The 19,893-nt window shown below is 37.9% G+C and overlaps 1 protein-coding gene across 2 annotated transcripts in view; it reads left to right on the top strand.

Annotated features, from left to right (window-relative positions):
* The window catches only part of Taok3 (TAO kinase 3), a 171,112-nt gene that overhangs the window by 113,884 nt on the left and 37,335 nt on the right, over nucleotides 1-19,893 (top strand). For both annotated transcript variants that reach the window (XM_013141872.3, XM_013141873.3), the window contains exons 12-13: nucleotides 5,929-6,096; nucleotides 9,262-9,471. In XM_013141872.3, coding sequence (XP_012997326.1) covers nucleotides 5,929-6,096; nucleotides 9,262-9,471 — 378 coding nt within the window. The remainder of the gene's footprint in view (nucleotides 1-5,928; nucleotides 6,097-9,261; nucleotides 9,472-19,893) is intronic.

Genomic DNA, 19,893 nt, shown 5'->3' with positions numbered 1-19,893 from the left:
ATGTGTCAGTGACCAGAGCATCACATTGACTGCATTCATTTGATTTAAATATCAGAGTCTGAAGCACACTTTTCATTTTATATTTTACTAGAGATTTCATGCACAGGGAATATGGTCTATCAACATCAGTGTAATATGGAGGAATCTTTTACAACATAAGTATCGTTAATTTGGTGCAGAATAATCTATATTTCTAAACTATTTCAACCCTGTTTTGTTTCAAATCTTGATGGGTAGGTTTTGTTACTGAGCAGTTTGCTTGTTGAGTCAGAGGGTATGTTACCTAAGTATGTGAAGCTTAAAAATGTTAGCTGCCTTTCTCATCGAAGAACAGCACCTATCTAAGTCACAAATTTTTGGCTTACATTTTCTTTTGTTTGAAACTCTGTGAACATGATTCTATTATTTTCTGGTCTGAAGGACCAGAGGCAGGTCTGAAACTAACTAGCTTTTCCATCAAAAGGTAATGTGGAACAGGGCCAACGACTCAGCTAATCTCCTTTGTGGCAGAACCACTACATGTTCTAGACACTGCTTTATTTGTGAGCCACAGCTACCTCTTGACATAGCAGAAGACAGTCACTAGAACAAAGCACCAGAAATACAATATGGTATCTTTGAAGAAGGCAAAAATTTTAAAAATGAAAAGGAAAACTCCAATACAGTAATTCAAAGATAAAATCTTACAGAAGTAGACAACAAAAGGATAATAAAAGGAAGTGAGAAAAAAACATAACAGAGGTTAAAATCATAAGCATCAAAGAAACCCAGTGAGCCAACCCATTAGGATGTTTCAATGTTGAATAGAAATAAGGAAATAAAATTAAATGCAAAAGAATTAAAATTCTAGGGGGCTAGGGATTTAGCTCAGCAGCATAAGCGCTTGCCTTGCAAGCCTGTGGTGGTGAGTTCGATCCCTGGTACCAATAAAAATACAAAAAAAAAAAATTAAACTTCTAAACATGATTATAGAGAAAATGATACATACAGAAGGCAAAGAAGGCCTAATAAATATCAACCATTTTTCTTGATAAAATAAAACACAGGGAACAAAAAATACTTAAAGATATATCTGAAGAAAACTCTTCTGATAATAAATGTTTCTTTCAATCTTTCTACAATTAGATTTAGTCTTTAAAGGGGCCCATTACTTATTAAACAAATATTTACTGAGGGTCTGTTTTATGTCAATAATGTTCTAAGCAGTGATCATATAGTAATACACAAGAAAAAGACAGTTCCTGCCTTGAAGAAATTTACATTCTAATGAGGAAATAAGAAAATAAACAGAGCTGAAGTATAGTTCAGTGTAAACCACTTTCCTAACTTGCACAAGTCCCTGGGTTTAATCGTGAGCACTGCCAAAAAAGGGACAGGGGGACTTAAAAGAAATACAGTATAATGCCCTCAATGATTAAGGGAACTGACAGGATTCAAGCCTCCCAAGTTTGGGCAATACAACTTCTCTGAGCTTTTCTTCTCAAAAAATTGCTCAAAAACAAAATTCTGGGGGCTAGAGATTTAGCTCAGCAGCATAAGTGCCTGCCTTGCAAGTGCGCTTCGTGAGTTCAATTCCTGGTACTGATAAAAAAAAAATTCTGCCGATCTAGAGATGAGAGCCAAAAGAGAAGAAGCAGAAACAATTACAAAATCTTGCAAATCTAGAGATAAAACCAAAAAAAATGAAAAAGAAGGAAGGGGAGAGGAAAGAGGGAGAAAAAATAGGAGGGAAGGAGGGTTAAGGACTAGAGAAACTGGTACAAGGCTGGTAGTAAATACAGAATTAAAATACCATCCCTCCAAAGGAATTTTTGTATGTATAAAAAGATTTTAAATTCTTCATTGTCAAAAATGAATACAAGTGCTGGGGATTTAGCTCAGCAGACCTAAGTGCCTGCTTTGCAAGCCTGAGGTCGTGAGTTCAATCCCCAGTACTGGGGGGGGGGGGAAGAATACAAAATTAAAAAGGTAAAGATGTAGTAGAAAGTAGAACATTAGAAAATGAGTTTGCCCACACCAGGGCCATCTCCACAAGTCAGCAGCCACAGTTACCGAGTGTAGTGCATGTCCTCTGGCGGTATTTTATGCATATGGAAGTAAATATTCTTTTTATTTTTGCACAATGGTAGCAAACCATAAAAAGCTATTCTACATTTTTAAGAATTTATAGTGTGTTTAGGATATTGTTCCCTGTTAGTACATGCATAGCTGCCTCATTCTTTTTAAGGGCTCCTCAGTATTCTCAGATGAACCCTAATCTGCTTAACCAACCCATTAGGGTCTTCCCAGTCCTTAACTGTTACAGATTAGGCATCCTTGTGCATATTTCATTTCGTACCTTTATAAGGATATCTAAACACTAAATCCCACAAGTAAACATCCATAAAGAGAATGTGGGTTTTAAATAAATTCTCCTCCAAAAAGACTGGATCAAAGTCAGGTTTTCAAACATACAGTCCACTAACAAAGTATAAGGGTTTTTAAACTATGCTTATCAGGTCAATGAAAAATGTTTCTGACTCTAGTTTTAATTCATATTTCTCATTATGATTTAGATTATGTTTCATATATTGAAAGGCCATTTCTATTTTCTGTGAACTCTTCTTGGTCTTCATTTGTCTATTGAGTTCTTGAGTTTTTTTACTTAAGAGTGTGTGGTAGATCTTGCCATTTTTTCTTGTTTCTATTTTAACATTGTTTATACTAGACCTTTTTGGAGAAGAGGCTTGCTGAGAGGAACCATGCAGAAATTTTTGCAAGAAATGATGTAGGTGCCAGGCATGGCGGCACATACCTGTAATCCCAGCACTTGGGAGGCTGAGACAGAATCACTGTGAGTTCAAGGCCTACGTGGGCTACACAGAGAGTTCAAGGCCAACCTGAACCACATAGCAAGATACTATCTTTTTTTTTTTTTTTTTTTTTTTTTTTTTTTTTGTCTTTTTCGTTTTTATCGGTACCAGGGATCGAACTCACGACTGCCTGCTTGCAAGGCAGGCGCTTATGCCGCTGAGCTAAATCCCCAGCCCCGCAAGATACTATCTTGGAAAAAGGAAACGAAACAAAAGGAAAGGACGAAAGAAAGATCCAGCTCTCTCCCACCCCTACCAGTTGGCTATCTAGTTATTCCAAACTATTTTTCAATAATCCATCTTCATATTTTCTTCCTGAAATTAAAATGTCACTTTTACATTGAGTCCATTTAAATAGAAAACTAAGGGAAAATTACTGAATTGCTTAAAAATACAATGTAAATGTGATAGCTTTGGCAATGTAAAAATATGAATATGACCAGAAAAACTAGGGCTATAAAATTGTAAGGACACTAATTTTTCTTTCAGAGTAGATGACCAATACTGTTTCTCAAATGGAAATGTATCATTTTTTTTAAAAAACCCAAAAGTAACTTCAGTCACTTAAAACTTTTTGTAATCTTTTTTTCCCTTAGATTTAGGAATCTTTTGGGAATAGATAAATACTTTGGTGAAGAAATGTTAACTAAAGTTAAAAAATTATTTTAATTTAGTGTCTCCTGTTAAATTTGAGTATATCTTAAAATTTCATAGATTTCACTTATAATTATTGCATATAATGAGACCATATAAAATTCTTTCTAAATAGCCATTGTTCTGAGAAAAAAACAAAAAAGGACAAATGATATATAGAACAATACTCTATAATTTTACAGTGTTCCTGGATGATGAAATTTGGAATGACATCTTTTTACTTTTCTTTGTGCATTTTTCCAGGTTATTTGAATCTTTAAATATTTTTCAAGAATAATGAAATCAGGGGATGGGGATTTAGCTCAGCAGCATAAACACCTGCCTGGCAAGCAGGTGGTCATGAGTTCGATCCCCGGTACCGATTAAAAAAAAAAAAAAAAAGAATAATGAAATCACTATGTTTAAAACAGCCTGAATATCTTTAACTGTAGGAGATCAGAGATTTAAAAATAGTGAAGAGATGGGATTTTGGGCAAAGCATATGAGCAAAGACATAGAGGTGAAAATTCATGACATGGGGCTAGAACTATCTAAAATATACTATGCATTGGATAGAAGGGAGGAGCAGGAATGACTAGATCTAAATTTAAAACTACGAACAGAAGCCTGCCTATAAAAGACATGACTTTATTTGAGAAACAGTGAGATATTTTATGATGTCAATTATCAGTTTTAAGAGGGCTTATGCGGGCAGGGGTTTAATTATCTCATGAGTCCAAGACACTGGAAAAGGAGCTGTTACATGCAGCCCATAGCTCTCAGCAGATCAGCACTGTCACCATTAATTCACGCTTCTGTCTTCCTACCCCACCATGCTTAGCATGTGGCATTTATGTTCTTTGTCACAGAACAACTGCCGCATCACCAGGGCTCAAGTCTTTATTCCAGGCAGGAAGAAGGGGAAAGGGAAAACTCCCTCTCCTTATGTATCTTACCTTCTTATTCTAGAAAATAAAGCTTTTCTTGGAGATTTCTGCATATGCCTCTTCAGTCACAGCCTATTCTATAACTGCAAAGGACTGAGAGAAGTTATTTGCATCCATCTGGGGGCCCTTCCCCTTGTTTCTGATTGTACAGCTCTTTAGGGGCAAAAAGTTGCCAGAACGTCAGCCTCTGATACAGTGAACAGTGTCAGGTTTTCAAACATACATAATATGGCCCAGGAAATAAAAAAGAAAAAAAAATATATATATATATACACACACTAGTCTGGTTTTCTTAAGGAAGTGTAATCAAAGCAAATTATAAGAAGAGTAGACTCTGCTCTGCACTGCTTTTGCTTATTATGTTGTTTCAGCTTTAAAAGATACAAACATATCTGCTACTGCTTAAAGTTCTAGTAATTTTGACCACTTGGAGGAGAAACTAAACTAAGAGTTTGTTAACTCTTACTGGTTTGGATTTGGTACTGGTGAAGGATTTGGAGAAAGGGTAATTCTAGTACATGGTGGGAATATAGATTGGGGAAGCCATTATGGAAAACAGTAGAGAAGTTCCTCAAAACATTAAAATCCGAACTGCCATGTGACCCAGCAGTCCCTCTTCTGGGTATATACTTGAGGGGAATGAAGTCAGTATCTTATAACGATGTCTGCCCTTTCGTGTTTATGACAGCATGATCTAAGACATGGAAACAACCCAAGTGTACCTCAGTGGGATAAAAGGATAAAGAAACTGTGGTATACAGTACACACACAATGGGATATTTTTCAGCCTTTGCAACAACACAGATAAACCTAGAGGGATCCTGCTAAGTGAAGTAAGCCAGACACAGAAAGAAAAATACTGCATGATCTCATATGTGTGAAATACAAACAGAGAAGGAAAAAAGAAAGAAAAAACAAGCCAAATGTGGTGGGAAATACCTATAAATCTCAGCACTGAAAGGCTGAGGCAGGAGGATGGCAAGTTAGAGCCCATCTGGGTAAATTAATGGAGATACTATCTCAAAGTACAAAAAAAAAATCTGAAGATTGAGCTCAGTGGTGGAGCATCTCCAGGTTCATCACCTACCACCACAAAAAGAAAACACTCAAATATATTGAAACAGAGTAGAGAGGTTCAATACAGGCAGTAGATTTTAGGGACACATACAGAAAAGATAACTGAGAAAACAAATGTGTTAAGTTGCTTCACTGTCTTACTGTATATATGTATATCAAAAAATCATGCCATATACCTTAAAAATATTTATCATTTTGAAAATTCATATATAAATTCTAGGACAATCTGTAAAATAGAGCTTGAAGAAGAAGATAAAAGCATAATTTTTTCACATGCAATATCTGGTGTGAAAATGACGTTTGGTTATTTCTGCAAAATCCATAGAAATGTTTTATGCTTCTCTGCTTACTTTTATACCTACCTCTTGTACCTAACAATATGCTTATTCATTATCAATTTGTTTTCTCTCCTCAATCAGCACGACTTTGTTCGACGGGAACGGCCCCCACGGGTCCTCATTGACCTCATACAGAGGACAAAAGATGCTGTTCGAGAACTAGATAACCTACAGTACCGAAAAATGAAAAAAATCCTGTTCCAAGAGACACGAAATGGACCCTTGAATGAATCACAGGAGGATGAAGAGGTAGGTCCAGTTTATTTCAGCAAGCACTCACATGGTGCCTGCTGTGCAAAACAGGCCTGGACGATGAAAACTATTTTGGAGGATAAAAATGTAATTGATGCTGGACCCCTTAAGAGATATGCAAAATCACAGAAGTGTGCATTAAAGTAACTAATAATTAAGGCACTGTCACCATGCAGGGGTACCCAGTGGGGAGAAACTTGGGCAGCCAGTGGGGATGAATGAAGGCATCACTGTGGACATGATATGGTGGTTTTTGATAAATGGGCACAGGACATCTTAGACTGGATAAATGCTATGGTTTAGCGAGATTATTCTGGCTTAGAAGGCAAATGGATTTGAACAGACTACTAGTAGGCCACGTACAAGGTAACAGGACAGTATCAGTAGGAATGCAGGGAGATGAATGCTTCTGAGAAACACTGTAGAGGTAGATGGCTGATCATGACTTCTCCTCAAAAGTGACAGTGAAAGATGATTTCAAGGGGACTAAGCATTTGAGCCTGGGTGGCCTAACAGTATGTTAATACCAAAAATAAACAGAGCCAAAGAGTAGGTTAAGATTACTTCGTGGTGGGACCTATTGAATATAAGACCCAGTATCATATACTACTGACACAGTACACAGACAGAGGTTTTCAGAGAAGAGTGGACATCCTGATTTCTCATTCACCTGTGAAGAAGTGGTTGAATGCAAAGATGATGATGACTGGGAAACCGACAAGTGATGCCTAGCACAAATCTAGAGGACAAGAAAAGCCTTGAGAGGGGGAGCTGTTCTGAAGCACTAAGATGAAAACGAATTCAAGGTTTGAACGGAGAATGGGAATAGCATCCATGTCTTACATGAGATAAAGGCACAAAAGATGTTAAGAAATTTTATACCATCAGCTGGGCCTGGTGACACACACCTATAATCACAGCCCCCTAGGGGGCTGAGGCAAAAGGATCACAAGTTCAGCCAACTTAATGAATTAGTGAAACCCCTATGTAAAAAAAATTTTAAAAAGCCAGAGATGTAGCTCAGTGGAAAGGTCCTGGGTTCAATTTCTAGTGCTGGAAGGAAAAAAAAAAAGTTCATAGCTTCAAAGCAGGAGCTGCAGTGCTATCAGGTGCCAGAGCGGTCAAATAGGACTAGGACCATCAAAGAAAAAGATGAACTAAGATTTATAATTAGGGAGTCCTTGATGACCTTAGGAAGTTTGATCAAAGAGTATAATCAGTATTCAAATTTGGAAAAAATTATTACAGTGAAAGATACACTGCCATTAATCCCCTCACTTTGAACACTGCTCCATCATTCTTGCCACTCCCTGAAGTGGGTGTGGAAGTCCTCATCATGAATGTCTTTAGTTGCTCCAGAGTCACTGCCTTGGTGTCTAAATTGATTCAGAACATTGGCCTTCCATGATCATTACACTTTGGGGAAGGCCATAAACCACAGTACCAGATCTGGTAAATACGGTGGATAAGGGTGCTCCTGGTTGTTATGAGCACGTCTTTCCTTGGGTGGCACTTGGTAGCAGCATATTTTTGATAATACCTTGTAAAGACACAAAAGAGGACTTGCAGAGCTACTTCAGAAAGTGGCAGGAATGGTGGAATAAGTGTTCAAACCAAGAGAATGTGTTTGGAGTTAATGGCCATATGTTGTCTTTTACTATAATAGAGTTCTCTAATTCCAACACTCACTGTATGTTCTGATCACACCTTGTAGGAAAAGCAGTCTTATAGGACTAGTTGGGCAAATAGATTATGGGGCATTGTGGAATAAATGGGAGATAAGAAAGTACAAAAGGCAAAAGCGAATTATTTTAAGATTCAGAAATTCAAGTGAAGAAAAAGCAAACAAGGGCAACATGTAGAGTTCTGAAATATGGGGTAGACTTCTTCATATTTTTGTCTGGAGGTCATGCTATTGGGACAGAGCAAAGGAAATAAAAGAAAGATATAGTTAAAGCAGCTGAACAGGGTAGGAACCAAATATTATTTCAGGAATTATGTTAAACAAGAGAAAACACTCCAGTGTCTCTAAAACTAAATTTTAAAAAAGGAAGGAGTGAAGGATGGATGTGTTCTAGCTTTTTAAAATGAAATAAAACAAAATTATTTTACCAATAATTATAAAAATGAAACTCAAAACACCAAACTGAACTTTAAAATCTCCTGCTTGTGTATATAAAACTGACCTCCCTTAATTGGGACAATAAATCTATTAAAAATGCAATGTATTAGCTATCATCTATCATTTTGTATTATCTTTATATTGCCGTGGGTAAGTAGCTCTTCATTGAAGAGTGTGTGTGTGTGTGTGTGTGTGTGTGTATAGTATGTATGTATTTATATATGTATACAGCCAGTATATACATACAATATGGTTCTTTGAAAGCAGGTTGTATTTGTAGCTAAGTTGATTTAATTACATTATATAATCTTGTATCAAAAGATATTTCACTCTGAGGAGTAAATTATATGTTCAGATTATTTTACCACTTTTCAAACAGTAGTCTTTGGACCACTATGATGAATACCAGCATTATTTAACAGATATATTTAATAAGATTACAGAGGTAAGCATGATGAAATTGCTTAAGGGAGGCAGAATTTAATTACCTGTCTAGGGCAGTAGAATTAATATCCCAGCTTAAATATGAAGTTACACAATAATGGCTTGCAGAAGAGCATATGGCTTATCACAGCTCTGAAAACTCTTTCCTCTCTAGTTCAGTTTCAAGTGACCTCTGCTCTATTTGCAGATATCCTAGAGGTCACCTGTTCAGTGGCCAGCAGTCTTCTTGGCACTTTGATGTATGCAAAGATCTCTGACAAACCTGGCTGATGCTGCTTCCCAAGTAGCAGTCTGACTATGCTAGTTGTGTATGACGGGAAAACCTGGGGTTAGCAGCATTTGGAACCTTATTACCCATGTCCAGAATGGCCCCGGGGGATGGCAGTGAAGTGAATTTGAGATGTCTGAAAATGGTTTGGGAGTAGTGGAGCTACTCCATAAAAAGTTTATCTTTGCAGATTGGCAGAAAAGCAACTTGGCACTGCAGAACTGAGTGTACTTAATAGCTTAGTCAATGGATTGGCACTTTATCTCCAGTCACTGGATTTTTTTGTTGTTGTTGTTTTGTTTTTAACTCTGATGCTCTATTCTTACAGGACAGTGAACATGGACCGACCCTGACCAGGGAAGTGGACAGCCTGGGCAGCAACCACTCCATCCCGAGCATGTCCGTGAGCACTGGCAGCCAGAGCAGCAGTGTGAATAGCATGCAGGAGGTCATGGACGAGAGCAGCTCTGAACTCGTCATGATGCATGACGATGATGAAGGCACAGTAAATTCCAGCTCCTCTGTTGTGCACAAGAAGGTAGGCTCCACAGTAGTCTTTATAGTTCTCCACTTATTAATCTCAGAGTCAGCAAAAGCCGCTCATACCACTTGGCTTCCAGGCCAACTCGTTCCCTTGTCAACTGAAATGTGGGACTAACCCTAGCACTTGACAGATTTCTTATAGCAGCACAATAACAAAGCACTGTGCAGGCTACACGTGGGCCTATTTTTTCAGCTTCCTTCCTCTCTTATTGGTCTCATGTCCACCATCTTCAGTAAACAGAGATAAATAAATCTCTACATCATCACGTCAGAATCCATTCAGTCTTTCTCTAAACCTAGATCCTTCGTCCTGCAGACACTGTGATTCCCAAGTGTGACCTGTCAGTTGTGTCCTCTTCGAAGTGAGCTCCTTCAGGAGTACACATCTTAATCCACAGTCCCAACGCACTATCGCGGAACTCAGAATTCATCATTAATTGGATCCGAGTTGTGTAACGAGTATCAAAAATGATAAATACTAAACAAATTGTTTTAGCTGGAACTACTGATACCAAGAAGTTCTAGCTTGCATATTGTGTAAAACAAACTATATGTCCCAGGATAAATTTTTTGCACCAAAATGTGTCCAGTACCAAATATGACAAGTTTCAAAGTAGGAGAGTACCATAGTAAGACTGTATTTGTTTTAGAGACAGTTTTTACTCTTCTCTGCTGTTTCTTATATTTATTGCTTATAATTCTATTCCCCCCCGCTTTGTCTAAGACACTGTACAGTCTGACTATGTAGTTCAGGCTGGCCTGGAACTCACTAGTAGCATAGGCTGGCTTTGAACATGCAGAAATTCTCCTGCCTCAGCCTCCCAGCTGCTGGGATTGCAGACATGGACCACCATCCTGGCTTTGTTTATATTTCTGTTAACACAAGCTCTCCACTATTTTAAATATTCTGGCTTTCTGATTTACTTATTTTTATGGTGCCAGGTATCAAATCCAGGACCCTGCATATGGTAGGCAAATGCTATACCACTGAGCTATATCCCAGCCCAATACTCTGGGATGATTGATTCTATTTTTTTTATTAAACATCTTAATTTCATATAAGCCTATCATAAGTTGCAATTCCTTATGAATTCTTAATTTCATATAAGCCTATCTTAAGCTGAAATTCTTTATGAAAAACTTTTTAAAGATGTAAAATGTCTTTCAAGACAATTTCTATAAATTGAGTATTTCATGGGATTGTCAATCAATAACTCTTCATATGAACTCTCCAAAAGAGACTTTAGTAAATAGTACATAAGGTGGACTTACAAGAAAGAATCCTTTATAGTGTTTTCTTCCTGGGAAAAGTGAGGAATGTATATACTTACTATAATGAGTGACAGTGATCTCATTCCAATCCTGTGAAACACCGTTGGAGGAGTTACTTTGACTTATACTTCTGTTGTGCTTTTTGCGAGGAAAGAAAAGAAACTGACTGGGAAAGAAGAAAGGGCAACAGAACAATCCATGGTTGCTTAGTTGTCAGTAGTGAAGGTATATGTGTTTATTTTCTAGGACTGATGAATGCAATCATTTACTCCACCAGAAACAATGGTAGAACCTGTCAATGCAAAAAAATAGAACAGGCATGGCATCTTCATGGAACTCATCCTTTGTGGGAGAGAGTAAACAAATAACCACACAAAAATTTCTATAGTATTCTAATGAAATTTGCTCTGGGTTAATTAAACCTAGTCTAGATAGAAACAGTGGAAACCCTACCTGATAAAATACATTTAAACTAAAATGTCAAAGACAGGTAGAAGCTAGTGAACTTGAAAGACCAGAGTAGATCATAAAGCTATAGGTACAGAGTCCCCGAGACAAAAGCTGTGTCTCTTACTCAAGGAAGGGGAGGAAAGCAGAGAGGCTGGGATCCAAGAAATTACATGCCTGGTCCAAAAGGAGAAGTAGTGGGGCCCACACTATTAGGCTGCTATGGAAGTTGGAGGAAAGAATCAGTATCAGAGAGATGCAGAAATCTAAGGGAAGGGAAGGAAGAGAAACAAGATTTTTGCTTGGGATATGGATCAGTGATAGAGCTCTTGCCTTGCACACACAAGGACCTGGGTCCAATTCCTAATGCCACAAATAAAGAAAAGAAGATGAAAAGGAAGAGAAGAAGGAGAAAAAATATCAGGAAACAGGAATTTTTTTTAAATGGAATCAAAAAGAAATCAAAATAGAGCTTTTTCAAATGAGAAGGGGTTAGGAATCTGAAGAAGTGGGTCAGGAGGGAAACAAAGGCAACAAAACAATCAAGATGCATCACTTAGGGATACAGACTCCCCACAATAAATGTAACCATCACCTACTGCAAACATGGACTAATAAAAATAATAAAACAAAAAAATAGACCTCTGCTAAATCTAGCACTGCCAGCTGGTGTCCATTAAACATGAGCAAGTGGTCATGTATTTGAAGAGAACAGGTTTCGCTGTGTCCTGTTCATAGAGAAAGTTATTATGGGTGCCAAGAGGTCTGGTTCTCCTTTCTGACACCTCTGGAACACCACAGGTATCGGGAGCAAAAGCAAAACAACTGGAGTGGATCTTTTTACTCTCGGATGAGTATTCAGAAGTAGAAAAAAGATACTACTGATATAATCAGCAAGAAAGAAGACCCTGGTCTAGAACTCCCTGGAGATTTTCATCCTCATTTTGGCATGCCATTGCAAAGTTACTTTATGATAAATGGGTCTTCCAATAGTTTTCTCTCCCTGATATAATCCCTTAAGAAGAATAGATATAATTTACATTCTGAGACAGTAGATGGTTATATTTGATCCACAAAACAATGTCAGGATGAATTTAAGTTATAGAAGGAATTTCTACTTTATTATGAAATATAGAGAAGAAATGTAGAAGAGAATCAAAACATATTTTTACAAATAAAATACAGAATAAGCTAACATTGAAACATAACTAGACTAGAAAAAGACTATAAAATACATGAAAACTTAACAGTAAGCGTGCTTTCCCTTCATGACATCCATTAAGTCCCTGTACCAAGGCTTAAAAATATGTTCTCTTTAAAAACAACAGAAATTCAGAGTTGCTCAGAAAGTTTATATGCATAGGTTTACTTAACTTCCTGAAACTTAGAGCATAACTGAAGTAGAATCTTAAACTCTAAATAGAAGATTTTACATGTTAGACTATAGGGTAAGGAAACTAGTTTTTAGTTCCATCTGCCACTATCAATTGTATTTTACTTTGAAAGGTCACAAACCTCTCCCCCATTTCTCCATTTGACCAATTAAGATTTGTTCTGTATGATTTCAAAGCTTCCTTCGAAGTCTGAAATCCAGTGCTTCTGTTCGTTACCCATACCTCCTACAGAACTCTGCTTTTCTCTCTCATATTCACTGTTTGGGATCCACTTCAGATTTCCCCTGAAAAGGAGATTAGAATTTTCTAGAAGTCACTGCTCCAATAGTAGCTTCTCCACACAGGAGGAGGGTGATTGCACCTTGTCACACACAGGTTCTAAAAAACATTTGTGTCACAGGTTGGCTTCTTCAGAAAGCAAAGCTGAGACAACAAGGTGGCTCTGCTGGATTTCTCTTTCATCAGGGTGTTCCCTAGGGAGGAAGCAGGAGGCACAGCGGCAGTGCACAGGGTAGACTCAGAGGCAGGCCCGCCAGAAGCCTCAGCCAGCCCACAGGGAGCACAGAGCTCCAGTGGCCCCTCAGAGCTGTCCACCTGGACAGACATGGCCATGGCTAGAGGCCTCAGCCTTCTTTGTCATTGCATGCAGGTAACCAGGAAGGACATGAACTTGGGCAGGTATGCTCTAGGCAGCTGAATGGTGATCCCAAAGGAGCAGACAGCCCAGATGACTACTAGCAGCTAGAGCAGAAATTCCTTCCTTAACAGGGGATCTGAGCAGTGCTTTTCTGAGGCTGTCGTGATCTGTGATCACAAAAATTATTTTGGAAAAACATTGAGCAATATGGTTTTACAAAATACCAGTTTTGCATGGGTTCATGTCCATGAATTTTTTTCTTTGAGACAGAAACTTGATACATAGTATAGGCTAGCCTTGAGCTCACTGTGTACCTCAACTCAAACTTGTGGCCATCCTCCTGCCTCAGCCGCCTGAGTGCTGGTATTACAAATGTGTACTACCACTCCTGTCATAAACTATATTTTTTATTTTTTTATGTTAGTTTCATGTCCCAGAATTTTAGAATAGCCAATGTACCATTATATTATCATGCAATAAACACAGTCCTAGCCATTATCTCATTATCCTACTTTTTAAATTCTTGGCACTAACATTTTCATATTGTTAATATTTTTATCTGCTATTTCATTAGAATGTAAATTCTGGGCTGGGGATTTAGCTCAACGGCATAAGTGCCTACCTTGCAAGCAGGCAGTCATGAGTTCAATCCCTGGTACCGATAAAAAAGAAAAAGACAAAAAAAAAAAAAAAAAAAAGAATGTAAATTCTGTCAGGTAAAAATTGTACTTGCCTTTTTCAGCACTGTATCCCCAGAACATTGTCTGTCACAGTGCAGACAGTTGGTCAATAACTACAGAACAAATGAGTGAATGAAAAAATTAATTATCATGAGTCAAATGTGGTGTTGCATGCGTGTACTCCCAGTACTTGGGAGGCAGAAACAGGAGGGCTGCTGCAAGTTCAAGGCCAGCCTGAACTACGTAGTGAGACCCTGTCTCAACAACAGTAACAACAAAATTAATTATCAAATACTAAACATCATGCTAATCCAGTTCATGGGGCATAATGGATTAAAAGGGTTAAATAAGTATTGTCTTTATAGCTTGACCAAGTTAATTGATTATTTTTTCCATAAATAATACCCAAGACAATAAGAACATTGATAAATAACAAGATATAAGAATAAGTATAAATCAGGAGTGATAGTGCACACCTGTAATCCTAGCACCCTTAGAGGCTGAGGCAGGAGGATCACAAATTCAAGCACTGTCTAGGTAACTCAGTGACCTAGCAAGATTCTGTCTCAAAACAAATAATAAAAAGAGCTGAGGATGTAGCTCAGTGCAGAGGCCCTGTGTCCAATTCCCAAAACAAGAAACAACGGGAAAGAATGAATGAATTTTTGTCCCTTTAATTGTTATAATCAATACATAACCTAAATGAGTCAAATCATAGATCTGAAACACATTACCATTTGGTTCAAGAAGTACACTCGTCGCTTCTAAGGGCCACATGTAACTCGGGAGCATGTGACTTGCGCCTTCCGTCACAGACAAAGCCCCTAAAATGTAAAGTGAAACACTGAAAATATTCCTTTGGCATCATAAGTAACTTCAGGTTACCTCTTTTCAGTTCTTCTCTCTTTCCTGGCCTTTCCTGGGCCCCTAAAGTCTCCTAATCATTTTCAGCAAGAATGCTCTGATACCTCTAAAAGTGTACTCTGACAAAACCACTCTAAACTCTTTCTCTTCCTATCAACAGTGCAGCCCCTAAATACCCTGTGCTGCCACACAGCACCATGTCTGTCACAGAGTTAGCCCCTGTTACTAAACTACAGGTAGGCTGAGTCACTTTTTTGTCATGGGACACAATGTCAGCACTCACAATCTGAGGAGAGGTTATTTAGGTTCACTGTTCAGTCCATAGCTGAGGATTCCAAGGTGCACCTGACCTGGTGGAAAGGCTTCGGTGGAAATCTCACACTCACCTCCTGGTGGCCAGGAAAAGAGAAGAGAGAGAGGAACCATGAAAGAGACGCACCCTTCCAGGCCGTGCCTCTGACCAGGCCCCACCTAGGAATAGCAAGCCAGCTGTAAGACCCCAAAATCAAAGTCTTCCAAAAATCTTGCCTGTGAGCACATGAGGTCCTTGAAGGACATCAAAACATAAACATGGACTCTTAGTGGACATGACTATTTCTCAAGACTTGATTATTCACAAGTGACTCCAGGGAAAAAATGCTTTTCATTTGCTTTTTTCATTTGGTTATGCAGATTAGATTCATACATACACACAACATACTTTGATCATTTTTACCACCAACCAGCATCATCCCCTTTGCCCTGACAACCACCCACTTTCACACCAAGGGACATTGAATGTGTATAATATATTTTGCTCATGTCCATGGAAGATTTTTAATCCAGTGTAGTTTCTTTGTGGTCATCTGGCTTGCTTCCTCCATCCTACTTCTTAAAACCATTGTACAAGCAGGCTGTGGTGACACACCCTTCTAATCCCAGCCCTCCAGGAGGCTGAGGCAAAAGAATCCAAAGGTTGAGCCCAGCATGGGCAACTTAGTGAGTTAAGAGAAATGTCTCAAAATAAAAAATAAAGCCAAGTGTCATGGCATATACCTGTAATACCACTACTTGGCAATTTTGAGGCCAGCCTGGGCTACCTAGTGAGTTACATAGCAAGACTCTGTCTCAAAAAAACCAAAAAACAGTAAAAATAAAAAAGAGACCTGAAGCTATAGCTGAGTATGAAGACCCCAGGTTCACTCCTGAGTACCACCAAAATGAATAAATAAATAAATAAAATTCAAAAGTCATTGTGTGTATAACTAGTACAAGATCATTGTCCTTCTCAGAAGTATGTTTTTCTAATTTGTCAATTAAAAGTTAGACTTCAGAGACTGGAAGTATAGTTTAGTAGTAGAGTATATATTTAGCTGCATAAGGGTGTTAATCCCTTACAATACAGTGGGGGAAATATGCTTGTGTTTTATTAAAGTCTAGAGTGAATGGAGCTGGCGATTTAGCTCAGCGGCATAAGCGCCTGCCTTGCAAGCAGGCAGTCGTGAGTTTGATCCCTGGTACCGATAAAAACGAAAAAGACCAAAAAAGAAAAAAAGTCTAGAGTGAATTACCTTTGTTTGCTGCTACTTGTAGTACCTCAGTATAGAGCCTAAGATTTTCATATATTAAAAGCACTGTTCTTCAATCAGTGTTATTTTAGGTATGCAGTGTACCAAAAGTCAAATCATAATGTGCTCCTTTTTAGGCATCACTTAGAGAAAAAAATTGGTTTTTGAGAAAATGTTTTTGTAAATCTTTCTATTATAACTCTTAAAGCTCTTTATTCATTACTAACAGGTTCTTCCTGTTAGTATTAGTTCTTTTCAATTTTTTCCTCCTTTTCTTTGGAAAGAAAAAATAACTTTTATCATTTTCGTGGGGAAAAAAAAGAAATGTCCTTGAGGAGCTAGGAAGTTCTGATTTAATTTCCACTGGTTTCATTGGCCACTTCTGTGTTTTAACTGAATAGAGGTGCAGGTACTTTGACTCTAGAACTCACAGTAAAAGCAAAGTAAAAGTTCATTAACAAGGAGCTGGGGATGTAGCTCAGCAGCATAAGCGCCTGCCTTGCAAGCAGGCAGTTGTGCAGGCAGTTGTGGGTTCGATCCCTGGTACCAATTAAAAAAAAAAAAAAGTTCATTAACCTATGAAGATACAGGGATGCTTTCAGCCTCAGCCTGCTTTTAACCCTTCCAGGTTAAAATTCCCTTTTCCATCTTCTCCTCCCCATCCTCCAGCCCCAGGTTTTTGGTAACTACCCCTGCTTCAACACTTAATAATTTATTATTTAATAATCATCAGTTAATAATTTTGACATGAACAAAACAGAGACCATTGCTGATTCCTTCTCCACAATGCAAAAGTGTAAGAGGCTATAGAAAGGCTTCCTGCTATCATGTGAAAGCCGGTCTTAGACACACCCACTCCCACCGCAGCAAGGTGTGCTTTTAAGTGTATTGTCACTATTTTACAACTTCTTTAAGAGTACAGAGAGTGGCAGGTTTTTATGAAAGACAAATTTGAATTCTGTTAAATAATCCAAGAGAAAATGTCATTTTCTCACAGCCTCCCAGGCCTACATTCTTGAGCTTATTTATTCAGCAAACATTTACTGAATGCCTACTAAGTATCAAGCACTATGCCAGGTGCTAGGGAGGGGACTGAGGGTTTTTCATACCACATTTTCTCTGCCTTCAGAAAGCCTTCAGTCTCACACAGACACAGACAAGTAAGTATGATGAGCACTGTGATAAAGGGAGACCCCAGACACATGGGCATGCAGAGAAGTGACTTCCAAGCTCAAGTTCAACTTCCTGTGAACCACAGGCAGGTGACCGCACCCTGAATCTTCTTCTCTGAAGTATGCCCGATGCCCAGAGCAACTTCTAAATAAAAGTAAACCCTCTTGTCCAGGGTATGATAGTAACATTTGTACCTCCTACTTCGTATATTTCACTACCATGCATAAAAGTTTAATTCTTTCCATTAAATATTTTGAGCAAACATTATGACAGCTTTTTTAATCTGCGGAAGTTTATCTTTTATAATGAAAGAATGTCATAAATGTATCGAGCTAACATAGATTTACTTAAAACTGATTCCTAATCCTATTGGAATTTCAAGGAACTATTTTGTTTGTTTCTGGATGATAATGATTCAAAGATAAATTACATCCTAGCCACATATTTGGTCTTGGTAAAGTAGAACATGATATTTGTTCTTCATCTTCTAAAATCATTCTTCAAAGAAAAGGTCTTCCCTGTCATCATCATTGGCAAATAGTCTGCATCTATTGCCTAACCATATCAAATAGCAAATAGACACTTTCCATTATTAATCTTGAAATGTGTGCATTTCCGAAGTTTTGGAGCCAGGGGTAGGAGTCATTTTCAGAGGGACTGCTACTTAAAGAAGCAATATCGCTAACAGCAACAACGTACCCAGTAAAACTGATGCTTTAATTTGTTTGGGCTTACTTCTTAAGTCACATTCCCCTCACCTTTAAATTGCTCCATTAAGTTGTCTTCAGAGTTTGGAACACGTTTTTATGTAGTGGAATTGAGTATTTAAAAATTCGTTTCCTGAGATGGAGGATGTAGCTCAGTGATAAAGCACATCCTTAGCATGTACGAGGCCCTGAGTTCGATACCCAGCATGACCCCCCCAAAAAAAAAATCATTTCCAACCACACTTGAAATGAATTATCTACTATTAAGCCAAAATGTTACCCCATTTTATTGCTCTTTGTATAATATTTTAAGACTTTTAGTGATGGTAATCTTTGTTATAAAACTATCCTTGAAAAACTAAGAATTAGTTTACAAAAGGACAAACAATTTAAGGAAAGCAAAATTATATTTAAAATAGATTAAAATTTTGTGTGTGTCCTTCAGCGTAACTTCTAAAATAGCATTATTTCTTAAAATATTTTACTGGGTTATTATGTACATGTCAGCTAAAATTAATATGATTTTTGAGTTTTAACTCTTCTAATTTATTTAGATTTCTTTACATTTAATGAACTTTTTTTTTTTTTTTTCTGAGACAGGGTCTTGCTATGCGGTTCAGGCTGGCCGTGGGCTCACTTTGTAGCCTCGGCTGATCTTGAACTTGCAACAATCTGCCTGTCTCTGCCTCCCAGGTGCTGAGATTACAGGCATGTGCCACCACGCCTGGCACATTTAATAAATTCAAAAAAATGTAGGATGACTTGTGATGTGATAGGCAGGATCCTAAAATCAAAATACTAACTTTTGGGGCTGAGGATTTAGCTCAGCAGCATAAGCACCTGCCTTGCAAGCAGGCAGTCATGAGTTCGATCCCTGGTACCGATAAAAATGAAAAAGACCAAAAAAAAAAAAATACTAACTTTTATTAGAGATAAAACAAACTGATACAACTATATATACATATAATTGTGCACATTAAGTTCTGTTTTGATCTGCTGTCCCTGGTTATCTTTGTAAATCAGTTTACTATAATTTGAAACTTAGCAACTGCTGCATATTTGAGGTCTATGTCTCAGTGGTATACTTAATAAGCTAGCCAATGAATACTCACCAAAACTATTAAAGCTGCTTATAAAACCAAAGGCCTCTACCTCTGTATATCTTTAGTTGGTCATTTAAAAGCTGCGTGCTTCTCTAGGATTAAGTAAATTCAATTTTAGACATAAATATGATATGTTAATCAATATACAGTGGTAAAATGTAGTAGATCCTCTTTAGTGCCTTACACCTAGCCTGGAGTGTGGCATACACTTCTAACTCCAACACTTGGGAAGTCAAGGCAGGATGATTACCTGGAGTTTGAGGCCAGCCTTGGACATACAGTAAGCTCAAACCCACCTGAACTACATAGTAAGACACTGACTCCAAAAACAGAAAAGAACCTTACGCCTACTGTGTTAATCCTAGTCACATACCAGCTGCTTTTTCACATTAAATAAGTCAGGTTTCCTGGAAATAATGCAGAATAATCTGTTTTTGTTTTTTGAGACAAGGTCTTGCTATGTAGTTCACCCTGGCCTAGAACTCACTATGTCACCTACCCTGGCCTCAAACTCACAGTGCCTCAGTCTCCCAAGTGTTGGGATTACAGCCATTTACCACCACCCCGAGTCATACAGAATAATCTTAACTGAT

The sequence above is a fragment of the Cavia porcellus genome, unplaced genomic scaffold (assembly GCF_034190915.1).
Source record: "Cavia porcellus strain 051 isolate PalLab524CR breed Dunkin Hartley unplaced genomic scaffold, mCavPor4.1 scaffold_16, whole genome shotgun sequence".
In the NCBI taxonomy this organism is placed as follows: domain Eukaryota; kingdom Metazoa; phylum Chordata; class Mammalia; order Rodentia; family Caviidae; genus Cavia; species Cavia porcellus.
This window is presented reverse-complemented; position numbering and strand designations above follow the sequence as displayed.